A 27,257-nucleotide genomic window follows, 5' to 3' on the forward strand; every position below is an offset into this window, starting at 1 on the left:
GCCCAAGTAAGAATCTACCAATGAATGCATAAATAAGTGGAACAAGAAATCAGTGATTCCTTCTCTCTCTCTCCTCCCCTGCGCAACTCCCCCCTCTCTAAAATCAATAAATAAAAATTTTGTAAAAAATGGTCAAATGCATTTTTATACTGTTATTGAGATGAAAGCAAAAAATGAAAATTACAAAACTTGTGACCCCTGGAATATATATCCTTGGGGCATCCTGATTTGGGAAACACTGATAAACTGGCCAGTAGTCCTGTATACTTTAGCAGCTCCTATAAGTATTACTCTTTATCAAGTCTTTGTTTATAATGATAGACCTGAATCATAGTTAAGGGGTTAAAATATCTTTACTGCATTTATGGAGCATGTTTTTTTAAAGGGATGAAAGCACCCTCTTTTTAAAAATCTGCACTGAGTTTTTGATAACCATCTTCAACCTTCAAGGAAATGTTCTCTACCTAATTCCAGTTGGAAGTCACTGTCACAATGAGCAACTCTTTACAGACATAAGTACTGTAAGTCAAATTCCTCAAGTGTGCTGAGGCTGAAGAAAATTAAGAACACATGCTCTAACACAGAGGCTAATGCACGTTAGAGATGTTGCCATAAATACCTGTTTTCTGCAGCATGGTGAACTAAATACCTGGAGGAGCCTTTCTGCTGAAGACAACCTAAAATACTGGATAAAAATGCATCAATGGTCTGGCACAAAAGTAAAGAACATTTAGCCCAACCACTAATTGAAAACCTAGTGAGGTAAGCTGAATGCTGAAACTGACTATTGCCTTGAGGGTATTTACCAAATTAAGTGAACTCTGTTTTCCTAGCTATGTAGGGCTCAGGGATCAGGAAGCAGAGCCCAGACCTAGTCAGAGTAGAACATCAAGCAAGAAATAGTCTTCCCCCATTAATTTGGGGTTCTATACACCTATACATTGTAGGTATAAGAGTGATCTAGAAATTCTTTCCCATGGTGTCCCAATGGATAACAAAGAAAATGATCTTTCTAGATTATTTCTACTAACAGGAAAAATAAAATCTCTGCTGAAAATTTATTACCACAAACCAGCCCCCTTACTGGTTTGCAGCCTGAATTCATACTAACCCTCAAGCTAAGAATTTAAAAGGATCATGGATTGTTACTACTCCCAGAAGCCTGACAGAAGCAAGCAACACAAATTATCATCATCAAATGATTCCAGTTGGTAAAGTTCTAATGAAAATGATTAGCTTGTAATAAAAATTTGTAAACATCTAGGGAAAACAGAGTACAGTATAAAAGAATCAGAAGAATCAGACCTGAGAATAGTTCACATCTTAGAATTATCAGATGTAAAATATAAAATAATGTCTTCAGTGAAAGTTGAAAAATGAGGAAAAGAGCAGATACTATGTAAAAAAAACAGAAGTTCTAGAAATGAAAATATACAGTAATTAAAATTTAAGGGATAGATAAAAGCAAATAGACCCCAATGAAGAGAAATTAATATAAGGAAGGATGAATCTGAAGAAATCTGGAATGCAACACAAGGAGACAATAAGTGGAAAACAAAAAGAGGTTAATAAAAGGGAAATTTTTAGAGAAAACACAGAACACCTTCAAAGGACTATGGTTTCAATAATAGTAATGGGAATAGAAGACCATGAAATAAGTGAAAATAAATCTAACAACTATGACTCATGGTATTTCAAGCTAGAGTTCTATAGCTAGCAAAAATATCTGTTAAGAACAAGGGTTAAACAAACATAGGCTCAGAGAAATAAAATCTGGAAGTTCACCAGCAGACCACTTTTTAAATAGAAGGAAAATGGTTACAGAAAGCCTGAAATTCAAGAAGGAATGATAAAAAGATTAGTAAGTGGTTATAACTTAAAGATGGCATGACCCCTGGGTCCCACCCTCCCTATTCACCCAATCTTGCCTCAAGCAATTTTTTTTGTTTCCTCTCCCCCGCCCCCATGAAGAAAATCCTCAGCGGGAAACTTTGCCCATGTGGAAGAGGTGAAACAAAAAACGGCAGAAGTACTATAAGGCATCAAACTCAAGTAGTTAAAAAACTTTTGAGCAGTGGAAAAAAGGTCTCAATAGGTATATTGCATCAAATGGAGAGTACTTTGAAGGCTACTGAAGTTTAAACATGTAAGAATAAGTACACAATTTTTTATAAATACCGTTGTTGGGTTTTTTTTTTTTTTGGTCCCCCCTGTTACTACAACTAAAAATAATCTAGCACAGCCTTTTCCTGCATGAGTTTCTTTTAATTTTAAACTATAAAAATAATAAACACATTAAAGAAATACTAGAAAATAGAAGAACAAAGAAAAAATTACCAAGTTAACTAATATAAACCACTGTACACTTTGTATATTTTCTATTTATCAGTTTTTAATAAAGCTTTTTTGTTTACCTCATAGTCTTTAGACAATCATTTTTTGTAGTGATGACTACTAAATATTACATTGAATAGATATACCTTAGTTTACTTACCTTCTGTAATAAAATATATAAGTTGTTTATAGATGTCTACTATCTTTCATTAATCTTGGATGGACATTTGTGTGTGTGTGCCGTGTAAAAGAGAGGGAGCCCTGGCTGGGTGGCTCAGTTGATTGGAACATCGTCCCATACACCAAAAAGGTGGGTTGGATGCTGAGTTGGGGCATGTTCAGTAGGCAACCCATTGATGTTTCTCTCACATGGATGTTTCTCTCCCCTCTACCCCCACCTCCGCCCCACCTCTAAAATCAATGAGCATATCCTCAGGTGAGAGTTTTTTTAAATTAAATAAATAAAAAGAGGAGGAGAAAGAAGAAAGAATTTTTCCCTACAGAGGATTATTTCACTGAAGTGATTCGTAAGTGGAATTAATGGCTCAAGAAATATGACATTTTTAATGATTCTGGGAGCATATTACCAGGTAGCTGTCTAAAATGGCCCAAGGTCCTTGACCCAAATTGTTATTGTATATATTTTTAAACTATTGCTTATTTGTGCAAAAGTAGATAGTTATTTTTATTACTAGTATTTGTGCTTGGTGCAAGACTAGGTACTGTGCTACATTATCATATTTAACATAACATTTTTGTTTTGCATTTCTTTTATCATTAGTGAAGTTGAATATTTTCTAGTTTATTTGTTCTCTATTTTTACAGTTATTTGTGAGAAAGATCATTTGCCTATTTGTTTTGATGGATTTAGTGTTCTAATGTTCTAAGTGGATGGTGTTCTAAAGTATTCTAAAATGATAGTTTAGAAACACTCTTCTTCTCTCCTTGAAAATGACAGTTCAAACCTTACTAAGAGCATATTATAGCCTTTCAGTGTCACTACTTAATCTTTTAACTTTGCTTGGCTGTGTACTTTGTAATCTTTGATGAATTTCATGATGTAATATTGGTTGTTATCTTAATAAGATTTTATTCTAAACTTGTAATTCAGAGGAATAACATAGTCGTAACCATCTAAATTAATTTCTGTCACATTATTTTCTCATGTCTGTCAACAATATATATTTGTTTTTAGTAGTATTGCTAAAATATAAATTCCTTAAGAGATTGAGTGTACTTGAATGGACAAAGGACTTGACTATTGAACTCAGCCTGGTTTATAATTTTGCTTCTCCTTTTTTTAGCTTTAGAACCTTAGACAAATGTCTTAGTTCACTTCCATTTCCTTATTTATAAACAGTGAATTTCAATTTTCTGGTTGTTACCAGTGAGGGTGTTTACTAGCATTAAGGATGTGTTTCGAAAATAAATAACTAGTAAAGGTGGGTAGCATAGCACCTGAGTAGTCCATGCATGTTGATTATTAGTTAATTTCAGTTTGAAATAATTATGATTTGATTGATTACTCACACCCAACATTTTGTTAAGAATCATTAGGAATACAAAAGTAAAAGATTCATGTCCTTTATGGAATTCACAATCAAAAAGAAAGAATGGTACATAGAGCTAAGTAGTATGGAGGAGTAAGTAGAGGCAAAGCATTTCAAAGCTCATAGCATAGTGTCTGTAATATAGTAAAATCTCAGTAAATGTTAGTCAGTGCTATTTGGTACTCCCTAATTTCTATAAGTAATTGAAAATAAAGCCTTGGCTGGTGTGGCTCAGTGGATTGAGCAGTAACTAACTGCCTGTGGACTGAAATTTGCTGGTTTGATTCCTGGCCAGGGCCTGTGCCTGGGATGTGGGCCAGGTCCCCATTTGGGGGCATGTGAGAGGCAACCACACATTGATATTTCCCTCTTTTTCTTACTTCCTCCTCTCTCTAAAAAAATAATCTCTAAAAAAAGGAAATAAATGAAGAGATAGGTGAAAAGACAAAAGTGGACCATTAAAAATTAGTTATTTCCTTCTTTGGACACTAAATGCTAAGTTGTTGTTGTTGTTGTTGTTGTTTTTAAGGAAACAAGACTTTCTTCAACCAGTTAATTCTCAACCATCACATTTTTAAAGTTTTCTATGGGTAGAGAGACTTTAGTGGTAAATGAACAATTTGGTCAGTTACATAGAACAGGATGTCATCTCTGAAATGTGTGCTTTCATTATTGATTGAAATAGACAACAAATTTGTTATAGTTTGATCTTTTCCTTTTTACAGTGTCTTAGTGTAAGAAGTGAAAGATGTAGGTGTATGTGAGAGGTAAGAGCTGGATGGAGAGAACAGTGATAAAATTTAAAATGGATAGGATTGGGTAATTCATACTCATGCGTGATGTATATGTACTGTTACCAGGATAATGTAATGGTTAGGGTTTTGGTTCTAAGTCACTCTGCCTGGTTTTTAAATTCTAATGTTTTCAGTTACTAGCCAGGCAACCTCAAACAGGATGTTTAACATCTGTGAATCATTTTCTTCATCTATAATAATTAGGTTAATAATAGTTCCTATTTTATACGGTTTAATTGATGGTTGAGATAGTGTTTCACACAATGGTTAGCCCCCAAATTATTATCAGTAACTAATGCTATTGATAATTGAATGCCCTGAGATTATATCTGCTACCAGCTACCAGAATCCAATTAGATGACTACCCAATTTAGATGACTTCGCTACATCTAAAATTGACTGATTTTCATAAATCTTGGGCTAACCTGCCAGATGTATTCTAAGTAAAGTAAAACTTTGGAGGTTCGGTGTTTTGCCATGTATGATGCACTCATGTGTATAATGTGCACCCACGTTTTTGGCCCAAACTTTCAGGAAAAACTTCTGTTTTAGTTCAGTTTTTTATTCATTTATATTTAGATACTTGTTTTTTTATTATCAAGGAATTTTAGCATTTATTTTTGAACATATTATAGTTCCAAGAAATCTTATGTAACAAATAATTACAAAACACAAGGGATTTCAGGTACTACCCATATATAATGCGCATCCTTATTTTTCCCTCAAAAATGTGGGCAAAATGTGCACATTATACATGGCAAAATATGGTACTTTTCATATTTCAGTTATGGAATTATAAGTAGATCAACTAGAATAATGGAAAACATAGAAGGTTTTTCACTGAATTCAGAAGTGAGGCATGTTTATGAATCATTAAATGAGTGAAATAGTACATTAGTTCTATCACTTACCACGTTGGTCAGTTGGTTTCCCATGTTAAGTGTTTTGAATTGAAGTGTGGTTAAAAAGCAAAAGAAAAGTTGTTTGAGAAAATAGAAGTAAAAACAGATGGTATAGAAATAGTTTTTTCTCTTTGAAAATACAGTAACACTTCATCCCTGGCTGGTGTGGCTCAGTGGACTGAGTGCCAGCGATACAGTGACACTTCGAACTTTATTAAGAGAATGTTAACCTTTCAGTATCAGTATCTGCTGAGAGAATACACAATACAGATGTAAAATACTGGAATTTAGAAAAAATATAACTTATAGTAAATGTAATTTTACTGATAACATAGTGAATAAGAAATGTTATCTTAGTATGATATAATAAAAATATTAAAATGGTTTCTCTTTATAGTAAATATTTTAGATTTGAGGAAAGGGTTTATTTAGGATTATTGTTTAAGCAATATTTTAAATTTGTTTTCTGTATTGAGCAATATATATGACTATTATAGTAAAAACGTAGATCCTTAGAATGCATAGATTATAAAGTCTTATAATTCAAAGAAATAGTCCGTTCCTTTTTAATAATAACCATTCCTTATTAAGTAGTAACTGTGGGCTAGGGACTTTAATAAATACTCAAAATACATTATTTAATTTTGTTTATATCACCCAGACATATGGTACTATAATGCTGCATTTTATTTACAACCATTTCAAATAATATGATGTTCTCTTACTCATATTGTAATCTTTAGTGTGTTCATTATACAAATACAGTGCTTAAATATTATGTGGAATAATTGCAAAATTTCTCCAATTTGGAGATATTTAAATATGTATTTTATTTTTCCATGAGCCTAAGAATCTTAAGCTTTACATTGATAATTGTTTCCTTTGTTGCAGAACTATAAGAGTAAATGGGTCCGGTAATTGGAATGACTCCAGAAAAGAGAGCTGAAACTCCAGGAGTTGAAAAGATTGCAGGATTAAGCCAGATTTACAAAATGGGAAGCTTGCCTGAAGCTGTCGATGCTGCCAAGCCAAAGGCCACTGTAGTGGACAATGAATCAGCAGATGATGAACTCACAAACTTGAACTGGCTTCATGAAAGTACTAATCTTCTAACAAACTTCAGCTTTGGAAGTGAGGGTCTTCCAATTGTTAGTCCCTTGTATGACATAGAGGGAGATGATGTGCCATCATTAGGACCATCTTGCTACCAGAACCCAGAAAAAAAATCAGTAACTTCGAAGCCCCCATACTCTTTTAGTCTTCTCATTTATATGGCTATAGAACACTCTCCAAATAAATGTTTGCCTGTCAAAGAAATTTATAGCTGGATTCTGGACCGCTTTCCATATTTTGCTACTGCACCAACAGGCTGGAAGAATTCTGTTCGACATAATCTGTCCCTGAATAAATGTTTTCAGAAAGTGGAAAGAAGCCATGGCAAGGTCAGTATTATGAACATTACTATATTTGGAGAGGTGGGGAAAGTTAACATGGAGACCCTAAAATACAGGGAAATCAAAGGAAGACAAAAATAGCCAAGTCAGATTACTTTAGCTTGATGTTAATTATATCCATCATTTGTTTTCAGCCTCCTATAGGTACATAAATTAGTTTTTTTTAATGTTCCAATTTTCTATTATCAGTTTCTATAGTGTTTCTATCAGTGTATCAGTATATTCTTACTTATTCAGTCTGACCTTTGCCTTATAATTGAAATGTAGACCATTTACATTAATGCAGTTGATATGGTTAGATTTAAATCTACTACTATGCTGTTTTTTTCTATTTGTTCAGTTTGTTTTTTTTCCTTTTTCCCACTTTTCCTGCCTTCTTTCGGATTGAGTATCTTATGATTCAGTTTTATCACTACTTTGGCTTATTAGCTATTTATTTTTTTACTTGTTACTGTAAAATTTTAATTGTATCTCTTTATCACAGTCTACCTTCAAATAATGTTATACCATTTCATTTGTTTTCTGGACTTTTACATAAAAAGTCAACTAATCCTGATGTCCTATCTGGATCAATTTCTTTTTCCTGGAGAAGTTTATTTAACATTTCTTATAATTCACTTGTACTAGCAATGAAATACTGTTTTAACTATTTTGTGGAAGAGGGGTATAAAATTCTAGGTTGGCAATTTTTAAGCACAGTATTTCCCTCCCCTTATCTACTGGGGTATGTTTCAAGACCTCCAGTGGATGCAGACAGTATGAAACATAGAATATACTATGTTTTTTCCTATACATACATATTTATGGTAAAGTTTAATTTGTAAATTAGGCACAAATAGATTAACAATAACTGATAACAATAGATTAACAGTAGCTGATAATAAGAACAACTGTAACAATATATTATTTTATTTATACATTTTTAGAGAGAGGGGAAGGGAAGGAGAAAAGAGGGAGAGAAATATCAATGTGTGGTTGCCTCTCACATGCCCTCAACTGGGGATCTGGCCCACATCCCAGGCAGGTGCTCTGACTGGGAATCGAACCAGCGACCCTTTGGTTTGCAGGCCAGCACTCAATCCACTGAGCCACACAAGTCAGGGCAATTGTAACAATACGTTGTAATAAAAGTTGAGTATGGCCTCTTTTTCTTTCTCAAAACATCTCATTGTCCCGTAATCACCCTTATTCTTGTGATGATGGGAGATGATGAAATGCTTATGGAATGAGATGAAGTGAGATGAATGATGTAGGTATTGTGACTTAGTGTTAGGCTGCTGTTGACCTTCTGACCATACATCAGAAAAGGATCATCTGCTTTAGGTGATCCTGGATCATCGAACCATGACAATATTGGTGTTTGGATGGCACCAGCAGACAATGTCAATGGTTGGGGAAATTTAATATTTTCAGACTGCAGTTGACTGCAAGTAACTGAAACTGCGGAAAGCAAACCCACAGATAAGGGGGAACTACTGTACTTTAAGGATTCTGCTCTCTTGTCTTTGGCTTACATAATTTCTAATGAGAAGTCTCTTGCCATTCTTATCTTTGTTCCTCTGTTATGTTTCTTTTTTAACTGTCTTCAAGATTTTTTCCTTTATCACTACTTTTTAGTAGTTTGACTATGATGTGTCTGATTGTGTTATTGTTATTTTTTATCCTGCATTGGTTTTTCAGAGGTTCTTGGATCTGTGGTTTGTTGTCTTTCATTAAATTGCAAAAAATTTAGCTCATTATCTCTTCAAATATTTCTTTTGGCTCACTTTCTAAGTCTTCTGGGACTCCAAGTAAAAATACGTTAGACCATTTACTGTTGTCTCACCTCTTAGTTGGTGAGACAACAGTAAATGGTCTAACCTTTTCCTATTTTTTTCTCCCTTTGTTTCAGTTTGGGTCATTTGTATTAGTCTTTACATAGGTTCACTCTTTCCTCCGTTGTGTTCATTCTGATGATAAGCCTGATAAAGGATTCTTCATATTTATTTTTAGCATTTGCATTTGCCTTTTAAAAAATACTCTCCATCTCCGCTAAAATTTCCCACTAGGTCTATAAACATATTAATCTTAGTTGTGGTATCTGATCATTTCAGTATCTGGTCCATCTCTGGGTCTAGTTTGACTATTTTATCTCCTGTTTTTGTGTGTGTTTCATAATTTTGGATTGAATGTCAGTGTAAAAAAAAATGGTAGAGATTGAAGTAAATAATATTTCCACCCAGAAGTAGGCATGCCTCTACTTCTGTCAAGTTGATAGTATATACAGGTATTGGTCAATCTAGTTAATAATTGAACTAGGATTGTGTTTTGTGGTTGTCATAGTTACCTTCAGCATACCACAGGCTTCACATTCCTATAGAGATGGACTGCCAATACTTTGGGCTTAGTGTGAAAATTGGTGTATCAGCCCTAGCTGTTGTAGCTCAGGGGATTGAGTGCAGGCCTGCAAACCAAAAGGTCACCAGTTTGATTCCCAGTCAGGACACATGCCTGGGTTGTGGGACAGGTCCCCAGTGGGAGTTGTGCAAGAGGCAACTATTTAATGTACCTCTCGTACATCATTGTATCTCTTCCTCTCTCTCTCTCACCCTTCCCCTAAAAATAAATAAATAAAATCTTAAAAAAATAAGAACTGATGTATCAGGTGGTTTTTTTCAGGGTTTTTACTTTACCTTCATCTTTCAGCTTGTGCCACATTTGGAGGCAGGGGAGGAGTTTGAACATTACCCTTAATGTTCTTGCCCTTCCCATAGCAATAGATTGTCATTGCTTATTACTTGGTGCAAGGCTTTTGTGTAGGGTGGGTTTCTTTCTTTTGTTCCAGTTTTAGTCTTAAGCAGGCCCTATATGCCTGTGCCTCCGGATAGGGTCTTTTCATGCCTTGTCCAGGAGCAGACAGTCTGTCCCATCTACTAGGCATGGAGTCTAGAGCTGCATTCATTAATAGCCAATTATCTACATGGGGCTAGTGGCTGGCATATTGGACAGCACAGATATAGGATAGTTCTGTCATTGTAGAAAGACCTACTGGAGTGCACTGTTCCGAAGCTCAGGCCTATTTCCTGCTTATTCCCATTGTGGCAGGTAAACTGGCTGATATCAGTGGGATGTCTTAGGTACAGGTGAATGACCATTTCCTTTCTCAGTGTAGCAGATTTGTGCTTTGTGTCTTTGGAGACTCTCGGCATGAGCTGATTTTCTGCCCTTCTCCTAATGACACATGGCACACTGCCTAGTGTCAGTGAAGTATCAGGATAGCTCAGTTTGGTACTTCTCTCCCAGCATCCTTCATTTGCATGGTACTGAGGTGGGTAGGGTATTTTGTCTCTCAGTAGCAGACAGCTTTTGCTTCATATTGAAGCTTTGTCCAGAGTGTAGGAAGGTTGTATGCCTGTCCCACAGTGACACCTGATCTCACTTTATGCTCATTCAGGGCCTGTAGCATGAATGAGTTCTGCCTTGGTAGATTCTGTGCATCTATCTTCATCTCTTTTATATGAAGGGTGTCTAAAGACACAAGGGTGTCTCTTTTAGATCTCCTGCCCTGCCTACTATCTTCCTCTAGAGCACAGGATGGAGGCCTGTGGAAAAATGCTGGCTAGTGGATGCAGACTCTTTTTCTGTCTGGGAGTGCCAGGGATGCTAACTTATCTTGCTAGCTCACACTTGGCTTTTAAGAATTTGTTAAATTTTGAGTCATTTTTTTTTCTTCTTTTATGATTACCACTTCTTCCATTCTCTGCCAAAGGTAAAACAGTCCACATGTTCCATGTCTACTCACAGGGCCCTGTCACAGTTTAGAATTTAGTTATTTCAGTTGTCTTGCAGCTTTAGCTCTCATACGGGCCCATAAAAAATTATGATTTTGTAGATTATTTTGGGTTTTTTCACTGTTAGTCTAGGAGTAATGTTCTCTTATGGCTTACTATACCCAAAGTGGTAGACGTTTATTCTTATGTGAAATAAAAGTTAAAAGAGTAACTAATTATATTTTTAGGTAACTAAAATATTTTCTAGGATAGTGCTGCTCAAACTTAAAATGTACCAACTTATCACCTAAGGATCTTGTTAAAATGCAGATTGTGATTCAGCAAATCTAGGATGGGAAGTGAGGCTCTTATTTCTAACAGGCTCCCAGGTGATCCTGATGCTGCTAGTCCATGGACACACCCTGAGTATGAAGACATTAGCACATATCATCATCTTATGCTAACTTAGAGGAGGTCGTATTAGTTATTTATTGCTATGTAACAAATTGCTGTGTATCACATAGCTAAGAAGAAGTCATTGAGACAAGCAGCAACCAAAAGATCTAGGATCAAAGCATATAAGCAGTGGTGTGCTGGTTAATGTTTAATAATTGGGTGCGGGCGAGGACATAGCTTTTGCAGGTATCCGTGGTACACATACTTCCGTCATGGCCAGTTTCAAGCTAACAACATTAAATGTGAAGTTGATGAGATGTTTATAGTCAGCAACATACCACTGTATATAAGGAACTCATATAATTCAATAAAGAAAAGAAAACTTAATAGAAAAATGGGCAAGAATATGAACAGACAGTTCACAGAAGAAGAAATACAGATGGCCCATAAACATATGCAAAGATGTTCATCCTCACAAATAATCAGGGACATACAAATTAAAAGAACAAAAGGCCACTTTTTACCTATTAGAATGTAAAAATTTTAAATGTTTGATAGTATCAAATTAGATGAGGAGGACACGGGGAAATAAAAAAAAATCAATAGTTTCACACTATTGATTACAAAAGAGTATAAATTATGGTCAGTAAATATGACCATACTTGAAGGCAACTTGACAGAAATTATTATCATTAGAAATGTGCATATCCTTAGTTCTAATGGATCAGATTCTGATATCTCCCCTACAGTAACATTCATACATGCATAAAAGGTAATGTATATAAGAATATTCACTGTGGTATTATTTGTAATAAAAATTGTAAAGCAATATGTTCAGTGCGGTATAATCAAAAGGAAGTTGTTTTTATCCGTAATTTTGAAATGTGTGCATTATTTATATCATTAACTGGAGTGTTTTTGAATGCTCAGAGAAAGAAAGAAAGAAAGGAAGGAAGTGAGAGCTAGCAAATGGGAGAGCATTAAGTCCAGAGTACAGGGAGAGTTGATAAAAGAGAAAGAAATCATGTTAGGAGATAGTAAAGAATATGAGAATAAATATAGAAATTGTTATATATTGGGAGAAAAAGTATCAAGCTATTATCACAAGTCAGGGTGTGAGGGAAGGAACTCACAGGCGATGGTCTTCACAAAAATCAGTAGACCACTTTGCTTAAATGTCTGAAATTTGGACACAGAAAGTGATAGATTCAAGTAGGATTGGGAAGCTTTATGGATATTTTTAATTTATGAAATACTTCTTGAATCAATGCCTCAAGATGACAATATTTGTCTTCTAATCTGCAGAAGGCAAGTAGGGTATACTTTCTTCCATCAAATGTTGGCAACCTTGACAGTACTTTTCTGATGACTGGTTGTTATGTAGAGATGATAATCTCAAAAGAAGGCAAGATGGCAAAGTCCAGGTCAAACTACAAAGTGGTGATGATGTCCAATCAGTTTGTATAGCTGCTGTTCAGATTTCCCCCCAGTCATCGATACCATAGTTCTTACTCTCAAAAGACAGGTCTAAAAATCTTGGCTTGATATTTTTCTGCTTCAGGATTTTAAAATTACAAAAGTTAGACATGGTGTATTTTGGTTTTGGTTTTGGTTTTATGTTTTAAACATTAACATCCAAGCCTTATATCTATTTTTCTAAATTTTTGTAAAGCCAGAGTGGGATTTTAGAAGTTTCATCATCTAAAATCTAATCTAATCTAAAAATATGTTTGTAAAACTTAACTTCCTTTGGAAAAAAATTTAGCTGAGAAATATAAATTTGACATTTTATCTGGTTTAGTACAATTTTACTCTGTATATTTGCATGATGATGACTTGTTTCAATAGCTGGATTTCGGGGGGGGGGGGAAGTCATGCTAATCGCTATAAAAGTTCATGCTATAAGCAAGAGTCAGGAATGTGGTTTTTAATTAGTTAATTCTTTTTAATTCAGTGATTCTGAAAACCACTGAAAAGGTCGTCAAGAGGGGAACTCTAGTAAAATGTATAGGGCAAGTGCATAAAAGCATTTCAAGAACAGTGAACATTGCCTCTTCTCCCAGTCTATTATTTACAACTTCCATTAAGGTAAATATTTAAAAAATTCAGCTCATTTCTTCAAAACCTTCATTGGTTCTCTACCAAATAAATCCAGAAGCCTTAGAGTTCCAAAATGCATAATAGTAAATGAGAGAATGCACATTTCCTGTTTTTACCCCACAAAAAAATTCATGTTGTTTTATGTAAATTTAGTTTAAAACAATTCTTCTAAAGCTCTTTATTATTTGTGTTCTATAATCTAAGCATATTAATGAAGAGGCAAAGTTTTAACCTGAGAGTTAGTTAAAAATAAGTTCCTTTTTGCTGTCGACTTGAAAACATAGATTAGCAAATGCAGAGTTTTATCTCTTGTTACTGATAGTTGTGAACAGACCCAGTGAAAGGAAATGCTGCCATGGTAACATAAACCAGACTGTTATTTGGAGACCTCATTCAAGTTACTTAACTGCCCCGAACTGCAAGTTTTCAGTACCAGATTTTCTAATTTGCTATTTCAAGTAAATAGCAATTCTACCACTACCAAAACAATTTGCAATTCTCTTATGATAGAATTTGAAAAGTAAACTTGAACTAAAGAGTATCTAGGAGTATAATCTCAGCAATACCAAGATAGAACATGGCTAGAATTATTATAATGGTTATCTTAGTCAATACATGAAAAATAATATATGCATATCTTTTCTCTGTAAAACAGGAATGGTTTGGGAGCAAAGGATGTTGTGGGTGCTAACATTTTATAATTTTGTTTCCATATCAGAACAATTATAATTATCATCTGGGCCAAGTGACTGAATATATAATTTAAGAAGTTTCATCATTTAATCTAAAAATACATTTGTAAAACTCCCTTTGGGAAAAAAATTTCAAATACTTGTTTGGCACAGTTATGTGGTATCTTGCCAGAGAAGGCTAGAAAAAGGTTTTACCTGATATATGATATATTACTTCCTATATCATGGTGTGATATGCTACCTATGTTTTTCTTTTCCTATATATTTAAGTTGTGAGGATGTTAAATACTGCTTTATACTCAATTACCATACTTTTCCTCAGACAAGAGCTTTTTTCCCTCTAACTTTAGTTTGTTCCTTGTTCTTTACTACCTAACTTTTGTCTCTTACGCAGAATTAATTGATGCTGTTTTTACTGTTAATTGTTTAAAATTCTCTCATCTCTTAGAAGAAGTAGGAATCTCTTAGAGTTTATAATATAAACTCTATATATGATAATTTCAGAATAACCCATTAATATTCACTTATTTTATATCTCTGTCACTTACATATAAACTATTGTCTTTGAATCTCATCACAGCTCAAATGGCCTGTTTTTTTTATTTTATAGATGAATTATGCATGAGGACTGATTTTTAGAGATACGATATGTTCAGTATCACATAGCCAATCAATAAGCAGTGTTTAGGACCTCATTTTTTAAACCTGCAGAAGTGTTCTTTCATTGTGCCATTCTGCCTTAATAATTAACACATGATATTGTAAGGTAAAAGAGCCTCAGCAATAGACCAATATTATCTTCAGGAAGATTTTGGGAAATGAAAGCACTCTGGAATTCATCACATCAATAACAGTCATAATAGTTTATATTGTACAGTATTTTATACAAACAACAAAGAGCAGGGGAACAGAAAACATAAATTGTATTGTTGTCTAAGTAATTGCTGATGTGCTTTTAGAGTGTAATTCAAACTAAAGAAATGGTTTTTGAGATAAAAAGGTGTATTATAAAAAAACTAATAGTTTGAATTTCACTAATCTCATGTGTTAGTTCTGAGGTTCTGAGGAAATTTTGTACATCCCATGGTGGGGAAGGCGACTTATAATTGATTTTTGACATTTGTAGAGAAAAAAACATCTAGTAGCCAACTTTTATTGAGTGTTTATGTGTCTGGCAGTGTTCTAAGCAATTTACATGAATTAACTTACAACACAGTAATTCTTGAAGTAGGTACAATTTATATAGAGATATATTTTGAGTACATTAATACACAGGGAACATAGATATTTTTTCTGAAGGTTACACAGCTGTTAAATGGTAGAGCCATTTTCTAAAGTAAGCAGTCTGGCTCCAAGGCTTCCACTCTTAACCACTATACAAATAGTGTTTAGCTCTGGGGTAGTAGGATGAGATTGCCTTTGGACTCCCTCCTTGTGTGGCTGTGGAGTTCTGTGTGTAAGCTGTGTATGGATGTAGTACATTTGTGGAATATGCTTATAGTTGGGTTTCTCTTCAGGATATGCAGATTGGGATGTTCAGCTAAGGAAATAGGAAAGATTTATCTTGAAGTTAGATTTAATGGGTGATACAACAGTTCCTAAAGTCCTTCAGTCACTTCACTTGACTAGCCGACCTAGTGTGAATAACGTATTAATGGTTTTTAAATACTCTCTTGCTCTGGCCATTGTGGCTCAGTTGGTTGGAATGTTGTCCCATAACCAAAGAGTTGTGGGTTCAATTATGGTCAGGACACATACCTAGGTTATGGGTTCAGTCCCTGGTCTGGGTGCATATGATCCCCCTTTGAGGTGCATACAGGAGGCAACCAATTGATGCTTCTCTTGCATTGATGTTTTTCTCACTTCCTCTCTCTCTAAAGAGCAATGAAAAAAATGTCCTTGGGTAAAGTTGAAAAAAAATTTTTTAAATACTCTCCTGAATTTATTTATCAAGTCCTTTCTTTTCCTCATTTCTAGTTTATATATTTGTCGATTTTCTTTTTATATGATTTTATATAATATGTTTACATTGTAAAATACTATATAGTTTTTTCTTTTTTTTCCCCATAGGTGTAACAAAAGCTCGTGTCAGATTTTTCATTTCTTGTTTAAGAAGGAGAGTGTTTTGGGGATATAAATTTGCCTTTAAGTAGTGCTTTGGCCACATCTGCTTAGTTTTGATACAACAATGTTTCTCATACCCTTTAATTACTAGGTAATCTGTAATTGTAGTTTGGAAAGCTTTTTAATCCAAGAGTGTTTATAAATTTCCAAGTGGTTAGAGAACTTTGTTGTCGTGGGACTGTTAACTGTTTTTCTTTATCAGGGTCTAAAATTGTGATTTTTTAAAAAAGATTTTATTTATATATTTTTAGAGAAATGGGAATGGAGGGAGAAAGAAAGGGAGAGAAACATAGATGTGTGAGAGATATATCAACTGGTTGCCTCTCAGATACCCCCAACCGGAAACCTGGCCCAAAACCTAAGCATGTCCCCTGATCGGGAATCCAACCAGTGACCCTTTGGTTCAATCCACCGAGCCACACCAGCCAGGGCAAAAAAAATTGTGATCTTTAAAAGGGAATTAATTTTTCTTCATGGCCTAACCAGCATTTGTAGGTGTTTGTTTGGTAACAAGAAATGTTTATTGGTACCTCCTTACTCTAGTTCCCAGAGTGTCAAGTTCACAGCAATGAGGGTGTTAGTATGGAGCAAAGGTCACGTGTGTGACATGGACCAGTATCCACCGTCACATGTGTAAACGGGACCCTAGGGAACACTTGCTGGAAGCCCCGGGCAGTGAGGCACCACAGCTAAATAAATACACGTGCTCCAGTGCGCCATAAGAGATTTGATTTTGTGTCCTTAGAAAAGACACTTCCTCAACTGTTGAATTTTTAAGTCTGTTTTCATTTTTTATGCCTAGAAAAACCTCTTCTCTCCTGGTATAGCCTCTAAGGCTTGGAGGAACTAAGGGGTATGACAGGAAAACGAAAACACAGGATTAGGAGCAGTCTACATGGAGTATATGCAGTGGTTTCTGGTACTCCAGCGCCTTTAAAATTTTATCAAAGCCTTGGACTTCTTGGAGAGACACAAGGTGCCTGTAGTTACCTGATTTTGTAGTTGTTTTTTCCATTAATATTTGGAAAGCAGATTCTATAAGAATTCACTGATCACATCAGTTTTTCTCATAAGTATTCCACAGAACACTAACTCTGTAAATGTTACCCGAGAGAAAGAGGTTCTGGGTCATATAACTTTGGAAACCACATAAAGCAGGTTTAATTATAGCAAGACTTTTTAAATTCCTTAATCCAATAATATATAGTGTGGTAAAATGTGCAGCATTTTTAAACCTGACTCAAAGGTATTATCTCATAGCCTGGCCTTTTCCCTGCATATTGGATAATATTAGTGAGGTTCTTTAAGCATCTTGTTCACTTACCTTCCTGATAAGCTGTACCTTCATGTTATGGGAACTGTGGATCAGGCAGGTCTTTCTTTTAGACACCTCCCATTTGTAATTTAGTGGGCACTTTTATTTATATTTTCTCTAGTTTCCAGTAATCATGCAAATTACATGATTTTAGATTTTATTGATTATTTTAATAGCATCTGGGCCTGTGCGCTCATTGCCATGTTACCCAGAAGTCACTCATATGTTGAAACTTAACCCTCTTGAGGGAAGGAATAATGCTTCTTCTTCCTCTTTTTATTTTTTCCAAGAGTCTTTTCCATACCTCAGTCACTGACTTACTACTCTTTGAGACTTTTACTATGCCATTTATTAAATTGTTTGCTGTTAATGCATTAAAAACTAAAAATAATTTTTGATGCCTCACTTAATACCATGTTCCCTAACAGTTTTGGGGAAATGATGTTGCATAGAAAGTATTTTTCTCTGTTTAATTTCTCTATAACAATAATAATGGCATTTGTGATATCTTAACGTGTGGAGGGCCACATTGTGCAGTTCTCCATGCTGTGCGTGGCATAACTTGGGGTTGTATCATTCTCACCAATTATGATGTGAATGGCATGTCCTGGAGTTGTGTGGTCCTGGGGCCCTCTGGGCCAGGCACTGTGCAGGAATCTTTATGCATAATTTAGCCCACGTAACAATTCTTTGTGGTGTAGGTACTGTTATTATCCTACATTACAAATGAGGGTATAATGGCCCAGAGAGATAGAAGTTAGTCAACCACGTGCAGATAAATGGCAGAGCAGGAGATAAGAACCCAGGCAGTCTGCCTTCAGGGATTTTAATCACACAGTGTATTCCTAGCAAGCTTACTTCAACCTTTGCATTGTACTGAAAAGGTACTATAGGAGGTTTTTTCCCCTTCACATTTATAAAAACATTCAGACACTAATTCTGTGTGTCTTAAAGTTCCAGGTTATTAATTCTTGTGTATTTTATTCTAGGTTAATGGGAAAGGTTCCTTATGGTGTGTTGATCCAGAGTATAAACCCAACCTTATGCAAGCCCTGAAGAAGCAACCTTTTCCCTCAGCATTAACATCTCCACAAAGGTATAGGGTCTTCCATATAAGTATCAGTGGTGATTTATGAGATTTCCTTGTGTGAGATGGAGAAAGTTAACAAAATTGTAAGGGTTTGGGGATTTTTTATTGTATAAAGAATTATTTATGGATAAGACATTAATTAATCTAAGACAGTTTTACTTAGAGTCTAACTTGTGTTGTTAGGGAATAGGATATGGATAGGTAAGAATATAAATCCTGGGAAATGTAGTTAATACTGAATATGTTATAACTAAGCTGTAAAGAAACATGATTTTTGTTTGTTTTTGCTGGTAAATATAATTGTGTATTTCCTTGCCTTTTGTTTTCAAACTTGGTGACTCCTATTGGTCTTACAGCTTTCCCATTTTAAGTCACACTGAAAATGTACTACCTCCTTAAATCTGATGTTTTCTTATAAAGAAGCCTTCAGAATCTTTTTGAATTCTATTATGTATATTCATTTGAATTTAAAATGTCAGATTTTGTCAAGATACTTTTAAGTGTTGCCTATAATGGTGAATTTGATTTTTGAAAAAAATGTAACCCTTCTTAGTAAAATGATAAGTGGAAATTTTCAAACATACACAAAAGTAGGGAGAAAGTTATAATGAAGTCCCAGCTGCAACAATTACCACCATTTCATATATTGGTTAGTTTTTTAAAGTAGAATTAGATAACTTTTAGAGGTAGCTGAAATACAGTAAAAAATTAGTATGTCTATTCACCGTAGCTTGTTTACCGTATTAGTAGGTAAAAGGATCATTGTAACAAGAACTACTGAGTAGTTTATTCTTATGAAACCTGGAAAAGAAATTACCAGTTATATCTTCATTGTTTAGGAATTGATATCTTTATTAGTTAATGTTGGTGCTTATGTTCCAGTTAAAAAATAATAATTTTTATAATACTTTTTATAATAATAATTATTATTAAACTAATAATTTAGAAACTAATGGTAAGTTCTATGATGGTAACTTATGTGTTCTATTTAGCTATGGTAATTTTTAAAATTAAAGATTAAATGGGAGAATTGGCGCCATTTTTTGTATATCATCAAAACCACACTTTATTGTGCCTTTCATATGTTGCATTTTCATGCTTATATTTTTTAACTTTATGTTTAAACGTAAATAAAAATGATTAATATTTTTAGAAACATTTTGTCTTTTTCATTGTTTGGTGAAATGAGAGTTTCATTTGACATGCCTTTGTGTAGCCCCTTTCATATCATAATTGGTAATTCTGAGGAAGAGAATAAGATACAATGTATGTAAAACTGTGAATAGAAAATAGACTTTTAATTTAGTTGGAAAATCAGATTTTTTTAATGCTATCACAAGCTCCAAAAAAACAGAAGTAGTTTGTCCCCAGAATGCTTTAATTTTTGGAACTAAAAAGAAATTGCTGGTCTCTTTTCATGAATATAGAAAGCTTAGTGTGATAATGATATTTACTAATAAAATCAGGGACTTACCTGTTTTGCATCATTATCATACAGTGCTCCTTAAACATTTGTTTTGGTAAACACTTTTATTTCTGTGGTAACACCTGCAGTGACATTATGTCAAACTTTGGCATTGCAACACCAAATAGTAACTATTATGTATTGCCTATTGTTCCAAGCATTTTAAATGCATTATCCTTATTTAATTAGCAGAGCAACCTTATGTGGGAGGTTTAGTTATTCCTATTTTACAGATGAAGAAAGTAAGAGATTAATTATTTTGTCTAAGAATGTCCAAACAGCTGTGATTTAATATTGGATCTTATGCTCTTTCTGCTCTGGCAGACTCTTCCTAAACTGAGTAGTATTAACAAAGAACAAAAGGTAAAAATAGTTTGTTGGGGGGGGGGTGGTTTGGTACACATTAGTTGTGTTTGTGACTAAGTTCTGTGAGAAGTGAGATTAAGGTTTTTATAAGTATATTTGTCTTCTCTGTTTTTTTCAGTGGCTCTTTATCACCTCACTACTTAAGCTCTGTACTCAAGCAGAACCAGGTGCAAACCCTCAAAGGTAAGAATAAGATCAGTATTTTAAATCAATAGAACTCAGGTTAAAAATTAAGATTTAGAAATTATTTTTTGAATTATAAAATAATTATATGTTTATTGTTGAAAATTTGGAAAATAAACATACTTATAAATGAGAAATTAAAACTTCCCTTTATTCTACTGTTAACATTTTGATAGAATTGTTTTGGTTCTTTTTATGCTTTATATGTAAGTAGGTAATTTTTGCGTGCATGCACAGACATGCCCACAAACCTATCTTTTCTCCAAATACCAGACTTACACTATATACATTGTTGTACATCCCTTTTTTTTCACGTCCTTTTTTGTGTATTTTCCCTTCCAAATAGGAAAATATTTCTCGGTAATATCATCAGTAGAGCGTTACATATCTTTTCAAGTACATCTGTGACTAGAACAGAAGGTTGGCAATCTGACTCATGGATCATATCTGGTCTGTCACCTGTTTTTGTATGGCTTATAAATTAGGCATGGTTTTACACTTGTAAATAGTTGAGAAAAATAAAAATAATATTTGGAGGCTTGTAAAAACTTGCTGCAACAGCAGAGTTAAGTAGTTGCACCAGAGACCTCTGTAGTGTATCCTTGGTTTTGCTTCTTGGCCAGTGAAGCCTAAAATATTTACTTAATGACCCTTTACAGAAGCAGTTTGCCAACTACTGGATTAAATATAGTTCAGAAAATTCTTTTATAGGTTATTTAAGTGTAAAGAACTTTAAGAAGGCAATAAGTTAACTTTTAGAATTTTGTAAACTTCTTTTTGAATGTATATCAAAATTTTGAATTAGTGGGTTATTTCCCCTACTCATAATCGATATTATAGATTAGTGATGTAGTAACATAAAGTTTTCTAGCATTGTTGCTTTGGAACCTAGAGAAATTTTTATGATTTTTTTAAAATTTTTAAGTTGATTTTAGAGAGGAGGGGAGAAAGAGAAAAACTGATTTGTTGTTCCACTTACCTTATTTATGCTTTCATTGGTTGAATCTTAGACATGGGTCCTGACCAGGGATTAAACCTGCAACCTTGGCATTTCAGGACAACGCTCTTAACCAACTGAGCTATTCAGCCAAGGCAGACTATGATTTTTAAAAATAGAAATTCTCAGACCAGAAGTCTTTCCATGTATCAGAAACATATTGGCTCTTTGGAATTACAATAAGCTGAGCATAGGAAGCAGTGTAAAGATGGTCTGTAAAAATAAGGGAGGGAGAGAATGTGAAAAATCTTAAGAGAACTTTGCAAAGAAAAGTGGATATGGAGTCCACTTCAGATATGTTCTAGGTTAATGAAAGGTAAGTGTCCATTTTTCCATTACCTGATGGATAAATGTGGTTTCTCTTTACATTTATGTATTGTTGGAACTTCCTTTATTTTTTTTATTACCTCATTAATATATGACCCATAGTCTTTTAAGCTGAGTTCATATATACACTTTGAGAACATTTTCTTTTTAAATTGTAGAGTTTATTTAGAATCTTGTCTTGCTCTTGTTCCATTTCATCTAAATTCTGCTTCTTTTTGGAGAGCAGACACTTTCACAAGTTTCTCCTGCTAGTTTCAATCACTATTTTTATAACTAGAGTGTAGGTACTTCTCTTTCCTTTAATGATTTCATATATTATGCATGATCTCCCCAGTGCTACTAGCACCTTACTTCCCTTCATTTCTATACAATTAAGTCTTAAGTCTATTCCCATACTAATAATTAACTTGGTGGGGAAGGTGTTTGGTATTCTGGGGTAAAACAAATGCAGATCTGTCTTGGAATAGAATATAAAGTTCTCATGGGTTTTAAGAGAAAAACATAAAATTTACAAAAGTGTAAAAAAAGGTATATTTAAATCAGGTTGCTTTAGGGCATTTTCATAGACTTCTGAGGAAATTTGCTTTTTCTCCTCTAGGGAAAAGTTTGAAAAATAGAACACTAAATGATTAAATGATTATTTATTCTATCAGTAATTGTTGGGTTCCTACATAGTGCTAGGCATTGTAGTGTAGTGGTTGGTTTTGCACATGCAGAGATGAAAGACCCAGGTTCTGGTCTCAGAAAATACTGAATTTAATTGAAGAAGGCTGGCTAGAATGATGCAGAGTACACTGGGGGAAAAGGAAGTGAATGGCAAATTATGCTTAGAGATAAGTTAGGAAAGGCATCTTAGGAGAAGAAAGAGTGATGGTTGAGCTGGACTCAAAAGTTGGGAGCATTCTTAACCTTGGGTAGAGGTTTGGTTAACCTGTGCAGTTAGTTGCTGGGAGCTGCAGGTTGATGAGTATGGCTGAAGCCTAGGAGTACAGAAGAAGACTGGTGGCCTTGGTCTGGTGGCTGTAGATGTGATCATTTAATATGAACAAGACCAAGGAAGAAGTTTAAGCAGGCATTAACCAAATCAAGGAGAACTTAGTTAACATGAGTTTGAATTTCTTCCAATGATTATAACATCAGTTAGTGTGGAGTTGCTTACTCTGGTGCTTTGCATGCATTATCTTATTTAATCCTCACAACAACTCTTTGAGGCACTGGTACTCTTTTACAAACAAGGAAACTAAAGTTGGGAGAAATTAAGTAACTTTCTCAAGGTGACACAACTAGTAATAGAATAGAAGGAACTCTGATTTTGGAGCCTGCACTCCTACCTGATATGAGACATTGGGGAGGCTGCTTTAGAGCTTTTAAGGAATGAGGTGACATTATCAGTTTTTTAAAGATTACTTAGGTGTCATCATTGGGCTTGATGTTAGAGTCTAATATTAGATTCATTTATCACTTCATGGAAATGTCTTTCTTATCATTATATTAGAGTGACCTTTAGACACATATGAGAGAGTAACAGAAGTTAGGCTTAGGAACTTCAGAAACCGGTATCAGCCAAAACAAGTGCAGCTGTTTGTTTAAAATATAGTTGTCTGTCTTGTTCACCTTAAAATGGCTAATTTTATGTACTAGTATCTATGTTACAATATTGTGTAACAGGTAGCAAGAGGCATAGGAATCTCATACTGAGATAGTAAAAGAAAACCTTTTTTGTCAATCTTTGTTTTGCTGTACATTTGTGGTAAATTCATCTGTCTAAAAATATTTATGGAGCATACTCGTGTGCTCGGCACTATTCTAGGCTACCAAGGATATGTCAGTGCAGGCCCTGGCTGGGTCGCTCAGTTGGTAGAGCATTATCCTGATACCAAGGTTGCATGTTCAGTCTCTGGTCAGGGCACATAAAAGAATCAACCAATAAATTTTTAAAAAAGGACATATCAGCAAACAACAAAGCAGGCAAAAATGGAACTCACATACTATAGTAGATTTCAGTATTTATACATAAGCACTATAGTATTCTATAAGCAGATACAAAATTTAGATAGTGATAATGTTAGAGGCTAAGTGCAAATCTAAATTCAAATTTAAGGTTGCAAATGAGCATAATTTGTATCTTCATTGAAATGGAAGTAAACCCATGGTCCAGTCAGCTTAAAGTGTTGATAATTTATTGAAATTGCTCTCCTAAAGAATCACAGGAGACAGCTTCTCCGTTTGGATGCTCTGTAAATGTGTATGTTAATTTTGATAGAGGCAGTAAATCCTCTTAGTTATTGCTGAGCTTATACCTATTTAAATTCTGCCTCTGTGGTTCTCATATCATGCCCTAAGCAAATGGACTGAGAATGAGATAACAGAAACTTCTAAGGAGTGTCAGAGAAAATACATACAAAAGACTTTATAAAAACAAAATTTTTGTTCTTCATGAACTGGGTATGTTAGATAATATAGCTAATAGCATGTGTTTTAAAAACAGAGACACCCTTAAAATAGTGTTAAGTACTTATTAATGAAAAAATAACATTACGAGGTGTTTTTTTATTATGACAATAAACAAATAAGTCTTCAGTTTAATTTTAATACCAAGACAGATTGGTTACTATAAATAAAAATTATTGTGAAGCCTGCACAGAAAGAGTTTTTGTTGTTCAAAGAAGCTCAAGATTGTATCTTAGACAAATTATTGAAAATCAGGTATTTTTTAAAAGATTTTATTTATTTATTTTTAGACAGAGAGGAAGGGAGGGAGAGAAACATCAATGTGTGGTTGCCTCTCTCGCATCCCCTACTGGTGCCCCAGCCCACAACCCAGGCATGTGCCCTAGACTGAGAATTGAACCTGCAACAACTTCGGTTCATAAGCAGGCACTCAATCCACTGAGCCATACCAACCAGGACAATAATCAGATATTCTTGATTACCAAGTGTTATGAGTCTTTTCTCTAATGCATATTTTAACATTGAAGTTAAACTTATCAGCATTAGAGTTAACTGACAAGGCATTGTGGGAATCATACTTTCAAATGTTCTAAATCAAGCAAGTCAGATGTAAATAAAATCCTTTTGCAAAGTCTTGGTTTCATAAAGTTAATTCTATGGGAGAGTCAAATTAATGAGACTATAATAACTTCTACAAGAAATAAATGTATTTAAGGAATACATTTATCAATCTGTTGTTACAGAAACAGTACCTAATTTTGTTACCACTTTAAATATTTGAAAACTAAGAAAAGAAATGGTGTTCATGCAGCTTACTTATATTGCCAGGATAAGCCTATTACCCGTTTTCTTTAGTTTTAGGTATAGTGTTCAGAAATATAACTCCTTGAATTATAATGGAAGTTTACTATAGGAAGTCAAATTAGAGATATACTAACTTTGAGTAAGATTTTGTTTCATTTATAAGATTATAAATTTTCTGATTATTTCCTCATTAGAATGAATGTCAGTAGTATTAGATTTGCTCCCTCACCACTACCTCCTTTATATATATAACTAGAAATAGGAAAACCTTTTCTATTAAAAGAAAAATTATTTCATGGAGCAGCAAAATCTGTTAGTGCTTTTGCATGGTGCCATGTAAGTTGTGCCCTGTACAAGGACAACTGGCTAAGGAATGAGTGGGGTCTGAAATCCAGCCCACACTCCCATCCTCAAGCTGTGTGCCTTGATACGGGGAAGCATCCACCTGGAGGGAGAGTTGCCTCTTTTCCAATTCACACAGAGATACAATATGGGCTCCCGGCTGCACTTTTTTGTCTTCAAAGATGTGTTAGAATACTGAACTCTATCAAGCTGTAGTCAGGTCTTATTTTAAAAGACAGGAATAAGAAAGGTGTTTGTTTTGCTAGCCTCTTGGCTATGACATGTATGAATCATTGATTAATTTTTTTTTTTACTTGCTGTTCTTTCTGAAGTGCTTTTCCTTCAGATATTCACATGGCTTCAATTCTCTGACTTTCTGAGGTCTTTGTTCAGCTATTACCTACTCCTCTTCCCTAACCTCTGTATTAAAAATTGCAACCACTTTTTCAGTATCACCCTTCCCTCTTAGTAATTTTTCTTCCTAGTGCTTATCACTCTCTGGCATACTGTGTTTTAATTATTTCTTTGTGTTTTGAGATTAGGGTTTTTCCTGTTTTGTTTTCTGCTGTATTCCACAGCCTAGAATGATGTCAGGCTCATAACAGGACACTCAGTTTATTGAATGAATAACAGAATAAATGATTTCCAGTATATTCTGTAATTTTCTACAGAATTTCCTATTCCAATCATGGGTCCTTGCTAAGTATTAAAGGGTGATGATGGAGTACAAATTGAAGGCCTGAGTTCTGGAAGTAGTCTACTGAGGTTCAGATCCTACCTCTGTCATTCCTAGAGACTCCTGGGTCTGTTTTCTTATCTTTAAGATGGAAATACTAATAGTACCCATATCATAAAGTTGTGAGGATTAGATCAGTTAATAATACTTAGCACATGCCAAGACCATTGAAAGTACTCAGTGTTAGTAATTTGATGATACTCAGCTTAATGTAAGGAAAGGGAGGCAAAGATATTATACGCATAATCTTTACACATTTATTAAGGACCTACTGTTGTTCCAGACATTATGGAAGACAGCAGATAAGATACAGTTCCTACCCTAAGGAAGCTGACAGTCTAATTGGAAAGACATTCACGTAGAGACTCTTTCATGAGGTCACATTTTATTTAAGGGAAAAGAGCTCTAATATTATGTGCTCCCTCATAGCAACCATCTTATGATTTACTTAAGCTTGTTTATTAAAGTCGATAACAAAAATTTCCTGCCTATTCTGAATTTATAGTCACATTGGGGAAAAAACAAGTCAATATCTTTATGACTTTATTATTTAAAATAACTTTATAATTAGAGATTGCAAGTAAAATTAAAAACTTTGGGATAATAAAAATTTTCCAGCTTTGAGATAGAAATGGGAGTTTTCATATCTGAGTCTTATTTGAAATGTATCCTTTATAATCTAAAAATTTTAATTATTTTCTAACTTTTCCTTCACTTTAGGTTATAGCATTTTGCTTTTTTATTTATTGATTTTGGAGGGAGAGAAAGAGAAACATTGATTTGTTTATACCACTTACTCATGCATTCGTTGGTTGATTCTTGTATGTGTCCTGACCCAGGATCAAATGCACAACCTTGGCATATCCGAACAATGCTCTAGCCAACAGAGCTACCTGGCCAGGGCTACCATTTCACTTTTATTCAATTCCAATTATTCATACTAATAGATCACTAAGATGGAGAGAAACTTCCAGTATAAAAAGAGATATGAGAGCAAAATTACCTTATCTGGAGTAGAACATGTTGATTTTACCATCTTTTAAAGCCCACTTTTCTTATGGGATATTCATAATTATGTTTGACCTC

General features: G+C 34.3%; 1 protein-coding gene across 3 annotated transcripts in view; it reads left to right on the forward strand.

Moving 5' to 3' along the window:
• The window catches only part of FOXN2 (forkhead box N2), a 53,228-nt gene that overhangs the window by 19,592 nt on the left and 6,379 nt on the right, over window positions 1–27,257 (forward strand). For all 3 annotated transcript variants that reach the window (XM_053924789.1, XM_053924790.1, XM_071221541.1), the window contains exons 2-4: window positions 6,472–7,022; window positions 18,400–18,506; window positions 20,450–20,514. In XM_053924789.1, coding sequence (XP_053780764.1) covers window positions 6,486–7,022; window positions 18,400–18,506; window positions 20,450–20,514 — 709 coding nt within the window. In that variant the 5' untranslated portion in view covers window positions 6,472–6,485. The remainder of the gene's footprint in view (window positions 1–6,471; window positions 7,023–18,399; window positions 18,507–20,449; window positions 20,515–27,257) is intronic.

This window comes from Desmodus rotundus, chromosome 5, assembly GCF_022682495.2.
Source record: "Desmodus rotundus isolate HL8 chromosome 5, HLdesRot8A.1, whole genome shotgun sequence".
In the NCBI taxonomy this organism is placed as follows: Eukaryota; Metazoa; Chordata; class Mammalia; order Chiroptera; family Phyllostomidae; genus Desmodus; species Desmodus rotundus.